At 29.2% G+C, this 20,548-nt stretch overlaps 2 protein-coding genes across 2 annotated transcripts; both read left to right on the top strand.

Moving 5' to 3' along the window:
* The first annotated feature begins 718 nt into the window (after positions 1 to 718).
* LOC128396115 (sodium-dependent glucose transporter 1-like) lies at positions 719 to 2,934 on the top strand. Its single transcript, XM_053356641.1, has 4 exons — positions 719 to 1,371; positions 1,439 to 1,597; positions 1,697 to 2,131; positions 2,212 to 2,934. Exons 1-4 carry the CDS (start codon positions 1,164 to 1,166, stop codon positions 2,670 to 2,672), a joined length of 1,263 nt encoding a protein of 420 aa, XP_053212616.1. The 5' UTR covers positions 719 to 1,163; the 3' UTR covers positions 2,673 to 2,934.
* Positions 2,935 to 3,955: 1,021 nt separating this feature from the next.
* On the top strand, positions 3,956 to 20,034 carry LOC128396083 (Kv channel-interacting protein 2-like). Its single transcript, XM_053356606.1, has 7 exons — positions 3,956 to 4,155; positions 16,977 to 17,101; positions 18,288 to 18,357; positions 18,439 to 18,512; positions 18,609 to 18,821; positions 19,261 to 19,323; positions 19,781 to 20,034. Exons 1-7 carry the CDS (start codon positions 4,134 to 4,136, stop codon positions 19,829 to 19,831), a joined length of 618 nt encoding a protein of 205 aa, XP_053212581.1. The 5' UTR covers positions 3,956 to 4,133; the 3' UTR covers positions 19,832 to 20,034.
* Positions 20,035 to 20,548: the final 514 nt, after the last annotated feature.

Raw genomic sequence — 20,548 nt, 5'->3', positions numbered from 1 at the left:
CTCAATTTGAATCACTCATAATTAGGAAAATTATTACTCTTTGTATAATCTTAAATTCATTGTATACGTAATTACATTTTGACTAAGACACGTAATCCTTAATCGCCATTAAATTGTTGATTAATATCTAATCATTTGAACGTTTTAGTCTACCTCTTGAAATGATTAACAAGTAACTGTTAATACTTTATTGTTTCGGTAATTAAATCAATTAAGCTTGTAACACATCATCTTAACTTATTTATCTTAATTGTTTACACACGAAATGAGAACTAATTAAATTGTTGAAGACAAAAATTGTAACAGTAAAAAAATTATTCAATCGATAAGCAATTAAATTGCTATTCCTTTTAGTAGAGAATAACAATCGATTAAAATTGATCAATTTTCGTTTTTTACAGTCAATCTTATCCATCTTCTTATGGTCAGTGGTCGAAAAAGTTTCTGAGAAAATCGATCCAAACAGAACTTTATTATTATTATCATATTGAAATTTCCCTGAAATTTATCAGGAAAACTGATCAGACCTTCAATGAGATGCTATAAATAGCATGATAATGAGTACAGTTTGTTGAGAGATTTGCTGAACAATATGAAAAGAGCGGTTTATTCAATTGGATTTGATTTCTGTTGTCAAATTTTCTCGACTAACTGTAGTTACGAATGAAGTTGTCATGGTGACAGTTTAGATTTGATAAGATTGATGAAAATGGATAAGGAATGTAAACAATGTAAGATGAATCTTGATCCTCTTAATCAACTTTGATTAACACTAAGAGACTACCAGTTGATTATCATCAATAATTTGTAATTACTTGTGTGTGTCTCATTTTATCCTTTCAGTGATTAACAAATGATATTCTGAGGCCACTGCCGAGAGATTCAAATCTAATCATGATCATCATTTTAATGAAGATGCTCATTGACGATCCTTTTGATTTAAAGTTTCACCTTAACCAATATAATCATCATTTACCATGATCAACATTCAGAATTGTGATTGAAATTATAATCTTTTCCGTGTTAATTGTAATTAAATCTTATTGTTTTACTGAAACTTGTTGAGCTCAAAGTGTTTAACTGTGATCTTGTCAACATTTTGTGAATATTTAATTTTAAAACACTCAATTGGATATCTTATTGTTAACAATACGTAATTAAAAATGGAATTGATTAAATTCGTTAAGACAAATAAATATAAAATCTTTAAAACTTTATTAACTTATTTGACCTTCGCTGGTCTTGGAGGGGTCAACACTTTGATGGGCAGTTCGTTACTCGATCTTCAGATTAAAGTTCAAACCTCATTTTCGACAGTCTCGAAACTTGTTCCAGCTCGTGCAATCGGCTATGTACTTGGAGCTTCATCTTGTAAGTAATTTTATCTTGTTATCAACTGATTGATTGAAACACTAATCTAATTACTGATAATCCATAGGTGGTCTCTATGAGAAACGTATAGATGATTATCTAATCCTTTCAATATCTAATTTTATTGCTGGTCTTTTCCTAATTCTTGCTCCATGGTTCAATATTATCGAATTGATATTTGCAAGTATTATCATCTCTGGATTTGCCCAAGGGGTTTTCGATATCTGTATGCACAATTTTTACTTAAATTCTAAATCTCAATTTGATACCAATCATATTTGATCGTATTTAATTTTTTCTACATAATAATATCCTTTTTCTCTAGACTGTAATGTGATCATCTTAAGGATTTGGGGTAAACATGGAGTCAATTGGCTTCAGGTTCTTCATATGTGTTTCGGTGTCGGTGCTTTGATTACACCGATTTTTACTCGACCTTTTCTATTACCTAACACAGAATCTGATGATACAACTGTAATTCTAGCAAATGGCACCAGCGTCAATTCAACCCAAACTTCTCAATATACACCTGAAGATGTAAAAGTTCAATATTCATTCATGATTGTTGGTGGAATGCTGTTTATCGTTTCAATTCCATTCTTTTTCTGTTACTTACATGATCGAAAGACAAACAGTGAAAACTCAGCTGAACCAGAAGCTGAAGAAATTCAATCAAATGCAAGCACAACCAAGAAGGTTTGTGCAGTTATAATGACCGGAATTCTCGCTAATTTCGCATTTGGAACTGAAGCTGTAGTGGGTAAGTATTCTGATAATCATTTCAAATATACTATTGGTCTATTAATATTTACTATATTTGTATTCATCATAAACTAATAGGTAATTTGTGTACTGCATTCGCGGTTAAAGCTGATATAAAGATGGACAAAAAGACGGCGGTTTTAATAGCGACAGTATTTTGGTCCATGTTTTCATTTTATCGATTAATCTTTATTCCAATGACCTTATTTATCAAGGAAGGTCGTCTCTTTGTGTTGAATCTTTTCATAATACTCGCTGGTACCTTTGTTTTAGTACCAAAAGCGGCATCTCAATCAACATTCACTTGGATTGCATTTATTTTACTTGGAATTGGATATTCACCAGTATTTTCAATCTCTTATGGATCATTGGGAAAATACTTTCCAATCACAAACGCAATGACTTCTTATATCTTTGTCAATGGTGTTATTGGTGAAACCATTCACACTACAATTTTATCAAAATTCATTGAAACTAAACCGATAATTTTTACTTATTATCTTGGGGCAATGTCCATTCTTTATGTGATAATTAGTTAGCTCTTCCTTATTATTGTAAAAAAGTGATTGGTAAGCCCAAACCTAAAGAAACCAACGAAATGAAAAAGTTTTAATATCTAATTTTATCCTAATCAAAGACCAAACAATCAAAGGTTAACAATTAACCAAAGAGAAAGTGATCAAACAATTATCATAATATTATTTTCAATGTATCTAGTTTTTAGTGATTATTTAACTGGAACAATCATAAACTATATTATCAATTAATAAAATTATACTACTATTAATAATCAACAAACAATTACAACATTAATAAGTGAAAATATCATAATCACTACATTTTGAAAACTTTTTGATTTTCCAATTGAATTCAAAATCTCTAATCAACTCATCAAAATTCAGCTAATCTTACACTTAAATCATCTGTCAACACTTAATCATTATCTTAATCTCTTGACATTTTATTATTAACAATAACTAATTATAAGATTAATAATAGAAAGATTCATATTCTACATTTAACTGTTCAAATTACTATGGTTTATCTCAGCAATTTAGATAATAGAAAAGAGGAGAATAGTGAATTTTCATTAATCAGTTAATTATTTACGTTGATTGGTAAAAAAATTAAATACAGAGTTTTCATATTGTAATTTCCATGAGTATTTAAATATATTCATTAAGATTCAAGTATCAGTTTCATTCAACTCAAACTGATGAAGTTTCAACATCATCAAATTTTGGTTCAATTTTACTTTCAATTATTTATCTTGTTCAAGCTCATTCAATTTGTACTATTAATACATGAATTGGAACTTTATTATTCAAGTAAAAATAAGATAATTGTATCATAAAAACCGATAGCACCAATAAACCAATAGTTATATGAAGTTGCAGAACAATTGTCACAGATATTAGATTGACAATTGAATAGGATTTTTTTTCAAATTCACTTTTAGCTATTATCATAAACTCAGCCAATATTGGTACGATTGAAATAAAAGTTTTATAAAGACAAAGTTCAAATGTCCAGAAGTGAAAACGAAACTTTTTCCAGACTAAAAACAATCAAAACTTTTCTTTGACTACAAAATCATAAACCTCAGATGATCAATTGATTTGATAAATATCAGTATAAAATCTTATGAAGAAAATGCTTCAAATTTTCTGTAGACTTTGATAAAAGGTCGAATTTCATTAATCGATAATTGAACATAACGCATGTCTTTTAATTTGGAAGATTTTTTCATCATCATCCTTGGTGAATCTCTCATCCTTCATCCTTTCTTTTTTCTTCTTGTCTCTTATTCACTTCATATGGCCCTGCATTTATTTACGAGGCTCTTGGAAGGAGCGATCAGTTTACCTTGATTCTTGTGGCAAAAAGTTCAGCTTCTATGAGATTTTACTTTGGAATTGTTAATCGTACCAACTCATAAAAAAACAATACAACTTCAAGTTCAAAAGTTGTTACATTAATTTATCGAATCAGTAGTCGAAATGTTTGAAGGAGCAGTAAAAGGTAAGAGACTTTTACTTTTCTAGTATTTATTTGTATAGTTGACGGAATCCATTCAAATACCATAATTATATTGAACATTGTTCTTATGTTGAAATCACTCAGTGCTCTCAAATAACCATCGTCGTCTAGAAATCAACCATCACCAAATATATAATCAGATCAATTGATTGGTGTAATTGACATTGTAATTAATGCTAATCAGCTCGTTGGAATCGTTTTCCTATTAATAATCATCATTACTCAGAAAAAAAGTTTTCTGTCATGTATCTTCTGAATTGGTTATGTAATCTGAACTTTTGATATGATAAAGTTTTGTCTACATTTGTAATATTAAGATGATTTTTTTTATAAGAAACTAATAAAAATTTAATGAGTTTTCTTTCCTCAAAATTATTGTTAAATGAACAATTATCAGATCAGTAAACAAGATTAGTACAAATAGCTGTTAATCTAAAGGATACTCAAAGTTCAGCTGATTCATGATTAACCCTTGGGTCTTTAATAATGATCTCACCAATAGCACTGCACTCCAAGTCCTAACCTTGTTGTTAGAACAATATCATTTTAATATGTATTTAAAAGTTTACCTCGGATAGAATAACAAAATTCAGTCCTTTTCTTTGGGGTCAATTCTAAATACTTGTCAAGACTGACCTCAAACTTACCTTTTTTCTCCATAGGGCTCAGAAAAATTTTGTATAGTTTAGAAGTTAAAACCCATAGAGCTCCATTATTTTTTTATCGATAACAGAATGTTTAAGTTCTTCTCGTTTCGATTGAAATTGAACGGATTAATACAATCAAATTATTTTTTTTGACAACTCTATACTAATCTCCCAAACTTGAGCAATCGGTTTATGTAAAAATTAAACAGATTAACTTATTAATTATCAAGATATTTAAGAATTAAACTGTCCAAAAATATATTGCCAACCCTGTAGTACTTTGTTTGATTAAACGTAGAAATCTTGATAAAAAATTCCCGATAATTTAACATCAACACTATTTATCTTCAATATTAATCATATGTCTTTATTTAAGACTAACGATATTTAAATTACATTCAATCAGGGTCGTTGTTAATGGTTATATTGATTGTGATGATTTTTTCTGACGAAAAATTCAGTTTGACTGAAAAAATAGCAAAATTCTGAAACCTGCTTACAGAACTTTGAGCTTATCATGTTCGTTTTTGAACTAACAGAAAATTTGGAATCTTTTTTGTTTCCAAATTTGCAAAGTCGATTTCGTTTGTAAGGAGATGAAAATTTATCATGAATATTTTTTAAATTTTCGCAAATTATTTCAAAAAATTACGTGACTGCTTAACTTACAAACGAATCATGGTAATGAGGTGAATCTGATAAGATTGTTGAGGTTCTAAGAACATTCACATTAAGATAAAAGAAATCATGAGACATTCCGTTAGATTTATACTGAATATTCACAGGTTCAGTTTCCCGATTCTATGAACCCATGAACCATGATTGAGCGATACAAGATTCAAAAGGATATGCTTATAAATGACAAAAGTGCAGATTAATGATCATGTAAGCAATTCACTTTTCAACAGTACCATGAAAGACCAACATCAATCATATTCAAATATCTTGTCATCTTAATTAATTACATGGATTATTATTGGAAAAGCAATTAAGATATAAAACTTGAATTCATGTTAATGTTTATCACATTTTAAATTGATATACATCACTTTATGAAAATCGTTAAGATTATCATTATTTTTTCACTTGAATTACTTGACATGATGATGAAAACTTTCACTCTCATGATAATCATTTGATGAAGATGAAAGTTCAAGATGTTATCAAGAGTGATTGTTTTGGTTTCTTTTTATACTTGAACCATGAAAACATTGAAATTTACCATGAAATCTCATATAAAGTTAATATTTTCAACACAATTTTCTCGATGCTGAATTTGCTCGAATGAGCTAAAAACTTTTTCAAGGTTATCAGGTAATGGTGATAACATTGTAACAGTTTTCTATTGTTTTCTGGCCAATGTTCAATCGCATGTTTTTGCAAACAGTAATTACCTTTTGACCTGCAAAACTAATTCAAGAGCCTCAAAGTTTATTATAAATGTTTACTGATCAATCATGTTACCTGAAAATGTACGAATTTTATTATTACAAGGATTACATTTGCTTTCGTTTTAGAACTTTTTTGCTCAACATGAGAATTTTAGTAACAAAACAACAACATAATTATTTACAGTCGAGTTAATTACCATGATGTAAATACGAAAAAGAAAATACCAAGCTCAATATTATCGTTAATGAATTATCATGAAAGGTAATGAACCAAATAAATGACACTATTTTTGCATTATTCACAATAATAATGCTACACAATAAATGATTGTTATTGTGAACAGAAAAAAATATCAACTATAATATTATAATAGATTGACAATGTTTTAGTTTTCTCGTTGAAATCATTCAAGTTTAGTTATTATTATTTAATCAACACAATGTTCAAATGTTTCCTATTATTATTCTTAACATTGAAATTAATTATTCCCATTAATCACCTATTATAATTTCATGATAAAAGGTAACATTTGTATATTGTATTAAAGGTTTTCGATAATTTTTATTTCTATTCAATATCCTTACTAAAGCATTTTACAAAGCATGTAATCATGCAGACTCATGAATTATCATGTTATTATCACCCTGTGATCTTTAGCCTATCCTTTTGATAACATTAAATTTTAATATCTTTGTTATGGATAAATAATTTAATAAAGAATTGGAAACTTATAAATAAATTGATAATTATACCTTGGGTTTAAGTTACATTGTTTGAATATCTAACTGATTATCAAGTTTATCCAGTTGAGTATTCAGTTTACTTCTTACTCTTCCCATCAGAGAATTTGTTATAAAAACTTTTTTCCTTCTGTATTTGAAAATTTCATTGATATTTGAACACATTGATATTTGCAATATATGAGATTCCCGTTGTGATAACATTGATAGGATATTGGATACATATAAACATTATCATGTGTCTAAACCACGAATACATTTATTGTTCAGATTGATCCATTTCCGTGTTACTGTTATTATAATGTGTAAGGAAAAAAGGACCATGAGATACAATGAAAATCAAGAATGAGCAAATAAATGGACATTTTTATTCACTCGAATTCAATGTTGAGTTGACTGAACCAACTCCTTAACATCTATATTATATTAGTCAGAGCAATAAATCGGGAAATGTGTATCAATTGTAATAATTATCAGAATACATGTATTATGTATTTATACTGTTTACAAATGAATTGCACCAAAATTTCAGGTAACAAATATAATCATTATAAATAATATTAGCGACGTGTTATCACGCCTATTGCCTATACATTCTTTTGGCGATGAATAAGGTATGAGTGGTAAAGTTTGGCAGTAAGTTTTTCTAATCAAAATTAAGACAATTAGACTAGACACATTGGCACCTTAATTAGGTTTAATTTAACGGAAATTTAGTGGGCATTTTTTTGATACTAAAATAAAAATTAGTTGACATTTAGTTCATGTCAAAAATGGTTCTTAATCTAAGTGATCGTCGTGTTCTTATCGTTAACTTTGTCAGTGAACATCCAGAATTGTCTTTATATGAATGTGCCAATAGATTGAAAAGTTTTAATATACCATCGAGGTCAGTCTACAGAGTTGGGGCAAAGGTCAGAAATGGAGAAAATATAACTAATTACTCTAATTGTGGCCGAAAACCGACAAAAATGACGGCGCGAAAATTGAAACAATTTAAAAAATTAGCCGTTGGTTGGACTGGCTCTCAGCGAGAATTGGCCGCTAAATTTTATCTGTGACAGATACTGTCGGGAATTATTAGAAAAATTTAAAATAAAGGCCTGGAAACGACGGGATAGCCCGAAATCTACCCCTGAACAATTCACCCGCCAGATGGCGCGTTTAAAAATAATGACGAACGAATTGGTTCCCGTCAATGGCCTAATTTACATCATAGAGGATGATGAAAGTTACTTTTCCTTATCAGGGAAAGGTAATAAGTATTTTTTGGCAAGTTCCCCCGAAAATTTGAAAATTAGAAAAAAAAACTAAACCAAGGGTCAAGTTCGAAGTTCGGTTTTACGTTTGGATCACAATATCGAAAAAAGGTCACTCTGATCCATTTTTTGTTCCCGCTAATTGTGCTGTAAATTCAGAAATTTACAGAAATCAATGTATAGAAAAAAGATTAGTGCCCTTTATTACCGAAAATTACCAAAATCATCGGCATTTATTCTGGCCAGATGGCGCTTCTTGCCATTATCATAGAGAAACAATTAAAACTCTCGAAAAATTCGAGGTCGAATTTGTTAAAAAATCAGAACCCACCTAATGTTCCTCAGCTAAGGTGCATCGAGAAATTTTGGGCTCATTTGAAACAAAAAGTCTAGCAGAATAATTGGTGTACCACTAGTTTCGAAGCTCTCAAAAAAAGAATCAAATTGAAATTAACCGAATTTGACCTCGAATATTTCGAAAGACTTTTCGAAAAGGAAAATCAAAAATTGCCCAAGCCTCTGTAGAAGGTCCACTTTCCGTAATTTTCAACAATTAAAAATAATTTATTAATTGTATTGTTCTTATTGTTAATTATTTAATTACTGCCAAACTTTACCACTCATACCTTATTATAATACATTATATTTACTTTATTGATCGAATTAAGTTTATTTATATCATTAACTATCATCATTTTGTTTTCGCTGTATTTACACTGTTGATAATGCAATACAGACAATAAAGGTAAATCTATCCAGGCTATTTGGATACACACTTACAATGATTTCCAATCCTTATCTTGTTACAGTAGTAATGAAACCTCCGCTTCTGACTCACCCAAAAACGGAAGTGGGTGAAAAAGTTCTGAAAATTTTTCATTAAAGATCAAATTAACCGCCATTTTAATTTCACTTTAACGTTGCCTAGCAATCTTTTACTAATGTTTATAAACGTAGCTTGTTTACGTTATTTCCACTTATTTCAAGTAATATTTGTTTATTCATTTCAATATTTAAGTGATTTAGTGCTGATTAAATTTAAACATCTCTGAAAATGTATTTTCATTCAAAAATTATTTTATTCATTCAAAAAGAAAGATTCAAGTAAAGTTCAAGTTGAAAATTACAATTAAAATTGTCGCATTCATTTCTTTTATTCAATATCGGGTAATCCATTAAAGTTCGATACAAAGTTCGATAATTTTGTTTGATGTACTCTTGCCAGATGTTGGCTCATGTTTTGCCAACGCTTGTTCAAAAGAAATTTTTCTTGAAAAGCAAAATCGACATTTGAGTACATCTTTATCCGCATCAAATCCGGACCAAAATGCCCAATCCATATTAGTCTTTATTTTTTGGTGTAGAAACGAATAGCGTTTTTGGTTCAGTTAAATGAGCTTGTTGCAAAGGAAATTGACCCATTCATAATCACTAAAAGTATAGTTAGCCAATGAGTCCATAGCAATCCTTTTGATTGGAACTGATTCTATTGGTTCACATTCCTCCTCGAATTCAACAAAAGAAACCAAACCACTAAGTAAATTATCAATTTCTTGTTCCATGATTAAAAAAAGATGCAAGTTACAAACAATTTAAAAAAAAATAAAGGAGAAAAAAACACAAACAATAAGTAAACAATACTTAGAGAGACAACTCAGGAAGTGGAAGTGACCTGACACGGAAATGGAAGTAACCTGTGGTCAGACGTTGACCACATAAGTGGCACCGCTTATTGATGAAAGTTGGAACTAATTTGAAAAATGATAGAAATTTAAATGGGTTTTAATGGTGAAACAATGGAAATATTAGAAATCAATTGTAAGTCATAATTGAACGTAAGAGACGTCGTCTGCGAATCGATAGTTCTGATGATCCTTTGAAATAACTAACTATTTTCACAATTAATAACAATATTAATTAACTTTAAAACTTTTACTTTAGATGTTGTTTAAGGGAAGAGGGAAGTGGGACTGATTTAAATGATACAATGTATTACAGTATAATACCGAAGGTGATCATGATCAGTATATCATGATCACCTTCTAGAATGTTCTAACAATTATATAATCAATAAAATATCGTGTAATCATAGATGACCATGAATATCATGGTCATCATCATGGTAACCTAAACAATACAAAGACGACTAATAATCAATAATTTCATTACATCTGGTTATGAGAATTGGGCATTATTATTAAATTGAAGTTGACTTTCACTTTCTATGAATCCAGTATTAGTGTCAGACCATACATTTGATTGTCAGACCCATTGTAAGATTGTCAGACTTACGTTTAGAATTAAGAAAATCAATCGTCCGAAAGGGACTTCGGTCTTTACAAGGTGGAGAGAGATGTAAGGCTGGGAAAAGGTATCAAAATTAGTAATTAAACTTAAAGTTCCCAAGAAAAGTAAATGGATATGTATTCGAAATTGAGATTAAGATTAAATCATGTTAACTTTAAGAACATAAAATAAGGTAAAATAGTGAGCACAAAGATAAAGATTGACCTCATGAATTACTATCATTAAAGTCAGGCCTGTCAAATTTTATGATAATTTTTTTATTGCACCATGCAAACTATTGATACTTATTGGTAAGCTTGAAGAATATTTATTTATTCATTATATACATATCAATGAATTTTATTTTGATGCATTTTCGTTTGTCTCTCTCTCTCTTTATGTATATATTATATAATATATATATAGTATATAATATATATTATATTATTAGGGATGGTCTACGTTGACATTAATGCTCAAAACATCCAGCAGCAACAGCAGTAAATATAATGTATTATTAAAGTCGCAAAGCCCTATTACGGAAGATTCCGCTTTTTCGTGGCTAAGTATTAGGCTCGTTTTCGCATCCTATCAAAAACTCCACTGAAGTTGCTTGAGCAAAAAGCCAAAACTCTTGATTAAGACCAACAATAGGCTTTCTACCAACAAAACAATTGAATTTAACTAAACTCACTTAACAAAATGAAATTTATCTCTCATCACTAATCAATAAAATGATCATCTGACAAGCACTGAAAGTTGTAATGTTATGATTAATCATTAAACTAATAATTAACCATAACAATAATTAACTCTCAAATGTAAACAATCTCAAACATCAATCGATTCATCAAAATTAAAGTTCTGTTTTAAAGTGAATTTCGATTAAGCTAAAATTTATCAATCAACATCATCTTCACAATATGTTTACTGATTGTTCGTAGGTATTTTCTTTCTCTGTGGTCATTCCATAGTAAATAAAGTTATTACACAAAGTATGATAATGATTGATAATTATTAGTTGTTACTAGTATATTTTTAGTGCTTTCATTTACATCAAAGGATGATAGCCAAAATGGCGTTTTAATCCAATTTTTTAAAATAGTTACCAATCGAAAGCTCTCGGTGAGCTGAGTCGAACGGTTTGATCAGAATAAATCAGTTTTTGAATGTAACTTTTTTGGGACACCATATGTGCATAATAATACCTATTATGCCTGATCGAAATTTTAGTCAAATCGACAACCCAGTTTAGTACTTGTGACTGATTGAAAATAGGTTTGAACGGGTTTTAGTATGACTCATAAATTAGTATTTGCTATTGGGCCATATTACATTTGGAACATGTTCAAGGTCATACCTGTTTGTCAAGGTGTTTTCAGCGTTATTGGATACACTACATATAAATATAAATTTTTGTGCTGTTATCCACTATCCATTGCTTATTGTACGGGCAGACTCAATTAATATTGCATTCTAGACCAAATTTAGTTCAACAACGACCAAATGCAATCACGTTTGCACAGCATTTTAGGTTACTCTAAGCTCTTGACAGACAATTTCTAATACACAATGTGGCCTGTGTCTAAAAATATATCCATATAAATTTTTGATCATAAGATGCTTGACCTATTAAATAGTAATAAAAATATAACTCTTGTTAAAATTGAGCTAATTTTGAACTACGTATTTTGCACGAATATGGAATTTAGGAGAGATCTACAGGGCTATTCAGCTATTTTCGCCGATGTTTTTTGCGATTTTCTCAGCAACTAAGAGTCAAAGAGACTCGAGACTTGAGTGGTATGAGTTTGAGCGATACTCAATTGTCATATCAAAAGATAAATTAATTGAATAGAAGATTTTCAACAGTTATTCAATTAAACTGTAATATCTCAAGATCTGTAACAACAATCGCTCAAACTCATACTCCTCAAGTCTCGAGTCTCTTTGACTCTTAGTTGCTGAGAAAATTGCAAAAAACATCGGCGAAAATAGCTGAATAGCCCTGTAGAGAAAAAACAGTCCAGTTCCAACATTGATAACATACTTTTATGCAGAGTACCAACCAATCTTCAACGAGATGGCAAGTGTTGTGTTTATCAAAGGATTACCAGACAATTTTTTGATAAGATTGATGGTAAAAATCCTCATTTAATAATAATTGATGACTTGATGCATGAATCGTCTAACTCAAAAATAGTATCACAGCTTTTTACGAAAGGGAGTCATCATAGAAACCTATCAGTAATTTTATTAGTACAAAACTTTTTTGTTAAAGGTGGTGAGTCAAGAAATATATCTTTAAACTCTCATTATATTGTTTTGTTTAAAAACCCAAGAGATAAATCCATTTCAACAATGTTAGCTAAGCAAATGTTTCCCGGACGTTCAGCACAGTTTAGACAGATATTTGAAAACGCGACAAGAAGCCCTTTCTCCTACTTATTCATTGACTGTAAGCCTGATACACCCGATGAAGTTAGATTGTTAACAGACGTTTTGGGAGAAAAAGAAGTAATTTGTGCCTATCAGATTTAAATTGTATAAGAAATAAATAAATTTTACTATGTTAAAAAAATGTCTGTTTCAAAAGCGATCGCGGTCTTACCAGCTTTAAAAAAGTTAAGTAAAGCAAAAAAACTAATTGAACGTAAAAAATTGTTAACATCTTGTCCATGTAACGTATTGAAAGTTATAAAAGAAATAGCAGCTAAAATATTGAAAGGACACATTCATTTGACAGCGAGACAAAAAGCTCATGTGAAACGGTTCAAAAAAGATATACGAAGACTTGGTGGTAAAATTACTCGTCGAAATGCAAAAAGAATTCTAGTTCAGAAAGGTGGATTGCTGAAAGGTTTACTTGTTCCAACTATTACAATTCTCGCAAATTTACTTTCAAAGCAAATTGAATAATGAATACAACAACTCGTATGGTACTGATTCCTGAAGACCAGTACAACAACAATGTTAATAAGCGGAAACAAACAGACTTTGAGCCGATTATGAGCTCTGATTTACCGAATAGTGTAAAAGTTAAACTCATCAACCAATTGATGATGCAAGATGACATGAAGAAAGAAAAGGCGAAAGAAAAAGATGAAAGTCGTCTAAGAAATGAGTTGAAAGCAAGATATCGAATGTATCAAGATATAAAAAAAGAGGAAGGTAATGAGAGTTCAGATGGAAATAATATCAAGTTTGATGGTTTAGAAGACTCTTTCCATACTACTTTGGATAACACGTATAATAATGAGACTGAGGAAACGTCAAAAAATTCACCATTTTACAGACAACCATCATCATCATCATCAACCCCCCAACAAACAAGGACAAACGATCTACTGTCCTTGTTGAGAAAAGAGAGTGATTTAGTTGGGTGTGATAATAAAATAATCAGTGACGATGGAAAAATCAAAGGTAGTGACATTGAAAGAATAGTTGAATATTTACAGTCTAAAAACTATACTGGGAGAGCACCAAATGGAACAACAGAAGTATTAAAGTACATAAAAGAAAACTGTAGGGAATGTTTAAGCCACATCAATAACCCTAAAGCAAAGGAGAAATTAAAACAAGTGAACATATCGTGGCTGAAAGCTTCCAACGTTATGAGAGAGAATATTACTCGCCGAACCGACTGTTCAAGGCAATTAAAAAGATTGATCCATCTGCTAAATTGAGCGATGTACATAAATGGTTAAAGGATCAAGACACTTACGTTCTTTTCAAACAGAATAAAAATAAATTTCCTCGATTACCAATTTTAGTTAACAAGATTGATGAACAATGGCAAATAGATTTGATGGATATGTCCTGGGTCAGTCAGTATAACGATGGTTACCGTTACCTACTAAAGGCTACCAAAGAGCCTTAACAAGATGATTCAAAGCCAAAGAATGTAGCAGATAACCCAAAGATCCTTAACAAGATGATTAAATCGTTGAAGATGTTACAATATTAAAACAGTTCAATAGTTACTATTAGTATGTAAGTTTAATGTTCAACTGATGATTTTAATCATGATTCTCTTTCTTTTTATACGATCTTTTTCGTTTAAGCTGAATAAGCATATCTTCTGTATATCATCCATCATGAACATACATTGAAGTTTTCAATTTTCTATTTGTTTTTTATGTTTGCCGAACGTGGTAGATTTAAAGGCTTTTCTTTCATTAAATGAAAAAAATAAATTGGTTAATTAAATAATCTACCTTTTTACCCTCTCCACCCTTTACCCTGGATCATTACAATTAGATCAAAAGGAAAAGGAAATGAAAAAAATAAGCATTTAATAAACTGCAGAAGGTGTACAAATATATGCATTTAAGGGGTACCTGCTTTTAAGGGGTACACTTTCATAATACTCTAGCCCATTGAATTCGATCATTAAAAATATACAATTTTTCTTGGTGTAAAGATGATGCTAATTTGGGATAATAGTTGAAAACAAAGCTGAAACAATTATGATGATACAAGAAGAAATGAATGATAACCATTCCAGGGAATGAAATTCAATGCTAAAAGATGATAATATTAACAATTGCTCAAAAGGAGAGGAAACTTAATGTTTCATGTTATTTTCATGGTAAGATAACAAATAATTATAAGAATAGATCTAGAAGTTCAACAAATGACCAGAACAATTATGAAAAGCTCAGAATGAACAAGGCAACATGATACATTAGCTAATTAAGTTTCTAATAGCAAATTTTAACATCTAAACAAATGATAATTCATATAAATTGAGATAATTACATAGCCATAATTTTTATCATTCATCTGAATATATAATATTTCATGATATTCTCACTGAATACACAGAAATATAATATTACATTTCCGACGATGACTATTCCTTAAGGGAATGTTGATAATATTCAAATATATAATTAACTTGACACTTTCAGAGTAACATATTGTTCGTATAACCAAAATAATGAATACAATAATAATAATCTAAATTCGTGAAATTTTCCGAGCAAAGACTGAAATTTATTATTGAAATGAAAAATAATCCCCAAAAAGTCATGGATATTTTAGAAGGTTATTCATTTCCAAATCAAAGTCACATGTGAGCCCTTGGGGTCAAAAGGATGAGCCAGAAAAGTTAACACATTTAGACTGAACTTTTTTTCAATCGAAGATTATTGCTAATTTTCATCATGAACATGTCGTAATGTTTTGATACTTTGATTAATGAAGAGATTAAAGTAACTGATGATACAATCATGTCCATGTCAGAATATAAATATGATTACATATTCTAACCTTTTTATCAAAATTTAAGATCAATATTTAGATTGAAAAGATGAAATAAAAATATCCAATCAAGATATAAAATTATCATTCTTATTATAATAACACTTCATTTCAAGTTAATCATGTTGATAATGTGAAAGGTGTGACTGAATTTCAGTTGAGTTTCATGATAAAAAAAGTAAAATTTATCATGAATTAATTTGAATAATAAAATGTTGGTATGATGATAATCATAAAAATGAGAAGGTGAAAGTACAACAAGGTGTAAACAATTAGGGAGAGGCAATTTTGAGGATTTTAATAATTGAAGGAATTTCGATAATCATCATCATGGTGAAAATATGTCGACACCAGATTCATTTTCAAGTCGTTTATTATAATATTAAATCAGGTAACCAAAAAGAATGTAAAAAAAGTGACTTGATATTTGATTATTATCCATCAACATGATGATGTTGATGACAGAACATGATGACGGCAACATGAGTTTATCTCTTCATGAAAGATGATGATGATGATGTCTTTTTTAAGGGGAAGTTTGGAAGAATTTTTTATTTCTTTTCTAAAGATTAAATGGTTGAATGGGATGGATTCTTTGTTCCTTGAGGCTGGACTCTTCTTGTCAGGGTACATGAATGTTCAGAAATTTTGAGATAATCATGAATCAAGCCTATTGATTCTATCACAGAGTTTAAGCTTATTTAACTTTCACCATCTATCAAGAAGGTTACCTCATGAAGAAGTTGATGAGCATTAAGGTAGAAAAAGTATATCTCTCAAAATCTTTTGCTTTTGACACTGAAATTCACTTTAATATTTCTCAACCAGAATTTCGTCTTCATCATATTCTCTTTTTTTATTCTCTTCTCTTTTACCTTTTCTACCTCCATAGTTTCACCCCAGTCTTTATACATGTAATAGCTATCATCATTAAGTCTCAATGATAAGATTCCAATTTTAGAACACTTTCTTTCTCTGTTCAGTTTACTTCATTTTCCACGACTATTTATAACTTTGATTCTGTTATCAGTTAATTATCATTCGGGATAAATATTAATATAAAAATAATCGTCAACTACAAATGTGATTTCGAAACAATTTGAACTTTAATCCTTTCTAATTACTCTAATGAAATCAACTCACAGCTTGAAAGCTATTAATATTTACCATTGTATCTAACTATTAATAACTTTACGATTGTCTTTTCTCAATAGACATTTTACTCGAGGATGAACTGTTCATATTACCACGTTATAAGCCAGGAGATATGACGAAATTGGCAAGTACAACTCAGTTCTCTAAGCACGAGCTGAGAAAAATTTACCAAGGATTCAAACAGGTAAATTTAAGGGTTAAAATTTGACTCAGCTTTCGTTCATTAATCAGATTTTACTCAACAAGAATACTTTGGAAGTAAAAATTTATTCTCAAATCACTTGTAAACATTGAAACAATTTTTTCTGCTGATTGAGTGATGATGATACAATTAATCAGTAGGATATCAGAATTGTCGATAATCAATATTAAAATCACAATGATTAGAATAGTGGATGATAAATTAGTAACGGTAAATCTATTTATTATGCATTTGCACTGATCAGAATAACACTGAAAATTTTGCTGAAATTTTCATGATTAATGAGGCGATAAAGTTCTAATAGTAACGAACAGACTCCAAGGAATCAATCTCTTTAGAATGATTTTAAAGAAAGAAATCGAAATTTTAATAATAACATATATTCGACTATATTCACTTTCTGACCTTGATTGATGTTCATTTCTGTCTAAACAGGAACAAGTATAACATGATGACCTCACATTTTCATCATCATTTCCGTTTCCTGATCCCATGGACAAATGAACAACGAGTGATATATGAATTAGATTTTGATTATTTATCATAAGCATAAAAGTAGATATTCAAATCTTTCATATAAAACTATAGTATTATTAATATATGAAACAATTACAAGGGTGATGATAAATTTTACCATGTACATATGAGTTTATTAATTTTATCACCATAATATTCATTGATTCAATTCCAATCATGCTGAGGATACGAACCATGATTTATCAATAGAATATGAAACTAAATGTTTATTTTTTGAACGATTTTTTTATATTAGAACTACAATTCTCTTTATTATTTATTATGATTTAATAATTGAATATTCAGTTACATGTAATCTTAGATTGAAGACTCTTGATAAATTATCAGAATCAACTGATTCTGAAGATAAATATCATCTTTGATTTAAACTGATTTGAATATAAATTGAATAAGAAAAGAGATATGATTAAATATTACTATTTCAATTACAATTACAACTTTAATCTCAATATTTTTCGCAATTTAAGAAGCAATTTAATCAGTCTGTGTCTATTTCGGTGAAAGTTATGAATAAATCATAAATAACACCAATCAATTGATTAATTGTTAAGTTTACATGCTATCTAATTACAATAACTTCATCTGCCAATTTCTCATGTAAACAATTAATTTCAAATTCAATTCTCAATAGGAATGTCCCAATGGTGTTTGTAAGGAAGATTCATTTAAAAACTTATTCTCATCTTTTTTCCCATTAGGAGGTAAGTACAATTAACTAACAACAACAATTAACCTTTTCAATCAATCAAAATATTACCTTAATTGTTTTACCGTTAACTTAGATGGTTCATTATATGCATCATGTGTATTCAATGCTTGTAAACGTTACCTCAAGAAAAGTTCAATTAACTTTGATGTAAGTTTATTATTTGTCAACTAAATTGTCAATGTTAATTAACTAATTGCTCTTTTGTTTGTTTACGTTTTTTTTTGTTTTACTCAACTGGTACAGCAATTCTTAAGCATATTATCAATGCTTTCACGAGGTAATCTTAATGATCAAATTGAATGGGTTTTCATGTTATACGATGTTAATGGTGATCAAGTAATCACCAAAGATGATATGTTAATTGTTGTCAAATCGGTTTACTTTATGCTTGGTAATTGTATCCAACCTCAACTCAGAGATTCAACAATAAGGAATCACGTTGAAAGGGTTTTCTCAGTAAGTTGTAAATCATAATTCATGAGCATTCATGTTAATCATAATCTCAGAATCTATTACATGAAATCATGATGTTCATTTGAATGATAATATTGATCATCATTGGATTTGGTTACTTCATCTCTCCTTCTTGATTGATTTCCATGTTTTATCTGATCCTCTTGATTTTGATTTCTAATCAATGAAATAATCTTGTTAAGAGTAATCATCTTATCGTTAAGTTCATTTATTATTTTTTTTTCTTTTTTTTCGTTCATCGATTTTCATCTTTATCTTCATCAGAATCTTTTCTTCATGTTCATCTTGTTCGAATTCTTTACCTTTTATTTTATTCTTCCTTCCTCCATATCTATATTCATCATGTTATGCTGATTCGAATGTTCAATCATCATCATCATCATCATTTCTCTTTATTTCTCTTCCTTTTCTTTTGAATTAGGAAATCGATATTCATAATCGAGGTTCTATTACCTATGAAGACTTTCATTCCTGGTGTAAAAAGGTAAGAATAAGAATATATTTATAATCTCTGAATTTATCTTCATCATCATCTTTTTCCTACTTTCTTATGATAAATAAATTATTATATTCTCAACAATTTAAGTTGAAATAAATTGCTTACAACATGATAAATTATATTGAATGTGAAGAGCAAATTGAAAGGGTCCATTTGAATTATTCATTTAATCTCATGAACAATTGGACAAGATTATAATCAATAAAGTGTATATATTCATATTCAATAAGTTATTACGAGTATTTCATCATAACAATTAACCTAACGGTAAATTATCATCTCTCCTATCAAATGGATGTGACATCTAGTGATGAAAAGAAAAAGATGAAACTGAAAACTTTTTCCCTCCAATTATATTTTCCCATAAGTAATGGAAAAATAAAAATTATCTCAATTCTAATGTTTAATTAACTCTAATTAATTGTAATTCTTATTTCAACAGGACAATCGGATGCAATCATTTGCCATTTTTGACACAGTATTTTATGAATAAACACCAACAACAATAAAAGAATCAGAGGAAAATGCTCATGAATACTAAGATACTTCCATTAATCATTAACTTAATTATTGTTCAAATAGTTTCAAAATCAATCACTTTAAATTATCAATAGATAATCAATTTAATGTAATAATTTTATTCTTAAAATTGGAAAAAATATAAAATTAAAAGCTACATATTATCCAACGATGTAACGAATATCCCAAAAAAACAAAAAAGTCTCAAATTTAACCAACTTTTCTCCTGTGTTGATTAAAAAACGAATATCAATTGTTACAAATTAAATTAAATTCTATTCTTTTTCATTTTAATCTTTCAACAGATCGAATTCACTTTACTTTGAATTTCGAGCGCAAAGAGTAAATTCGAAAATCCGCCAGGTGGCAAACCAATCGAACTTTTTGAATTTTAAATTCGTTTTCATTTCAATCAGTTGATCATCTTAATCTTCTCATTGATTAATTAATTTAATCTGATTTTGTTTTAATTTCGTTTTAGAAATTTAATTAGCCACTTTAAACGCCTTTTTCCTTTGAGGTTTCTTGTTTCTTCCTAATTAGATATCAAAGTACATTATGGGAGAAACTTAAATACACCTAAAAGATTTTAATGATTCCATTGGTTAACTAATCTCTTGTTGTTTTGGTAAGTATGGTGAAAGGATTAAATTACTTAAATTACTAATTAGTGATCATTTTTGAGAATTCC

Source organism: Panonychus citri, unplaced genomic scaffold (genome assembly GCF_014898815.1).
Source record: "Panonychus citri isolate SS breed McGregor unplaced genomic scaffold, ASM1489881v1 Contig00143, whole genome shotgun sequence".
In the NCBI taxonomy this organism is placed as follows: Eukaryota; Metazoa; Arthropoda; class Arachnida; order Trombidiformes; family Tetranychidae; genus Panonychus; species Panonychus citri.
Note: the sequence above shows the minus strand (reverse complement) of the source record. Positions and strands in the feature narration are given on the sequence as shown.

What these genes read in the sequence shown, in the direction of transcription:
- LOC128396115 (XM_053356641.1), top strand. Translation starts at nt 1,164, where the DNA reads ATGGAATTGATTAAATTCGTTAAGACAAATAAATATAAAATCTTTAAA. An exon ending in CCAAGGGGTTTTCGATATCT is followed by an intron (nt 1,598 to 1,696) that starts GTATGCACAATT and finishes CTTTTTCTCTAG; the next exon opens with ACTGTAATGTGATCATCTTA. An exon ending in TGGAACTGAAGCTGTAGTGG is followed by an intron (nt 2,132 to 2,211) that starts GTAAGTATTCTG and finishes ATAAACTAATAG; the next exon opens with GTAATTTGTGTACTGCATTC.
- LOC128396083 (XM_053356606.1), top strand. Translation starts at nt 4,134, where the DNA reads ATGTTTGAAGGAGCAGTAAAAG. An exon ending in GTTTGAAGGAGCAGTAAAAG is followed by an intron (nt 4,156 to 16,976) that starts GTAAGAGACTTT and finishes TTTTCTCAATAG; the next exon opens with ACATTTTACTCGAGGATGAA. An exon ending in TTTACCAAGGATTCAAACAG is followed by an intron (nt 17,102 to 18,287) that starts GTAAATTTAAGG and finishes AATTCTCAATAG; the next exon opens with GAATGTCCCAATGGTGTTTG.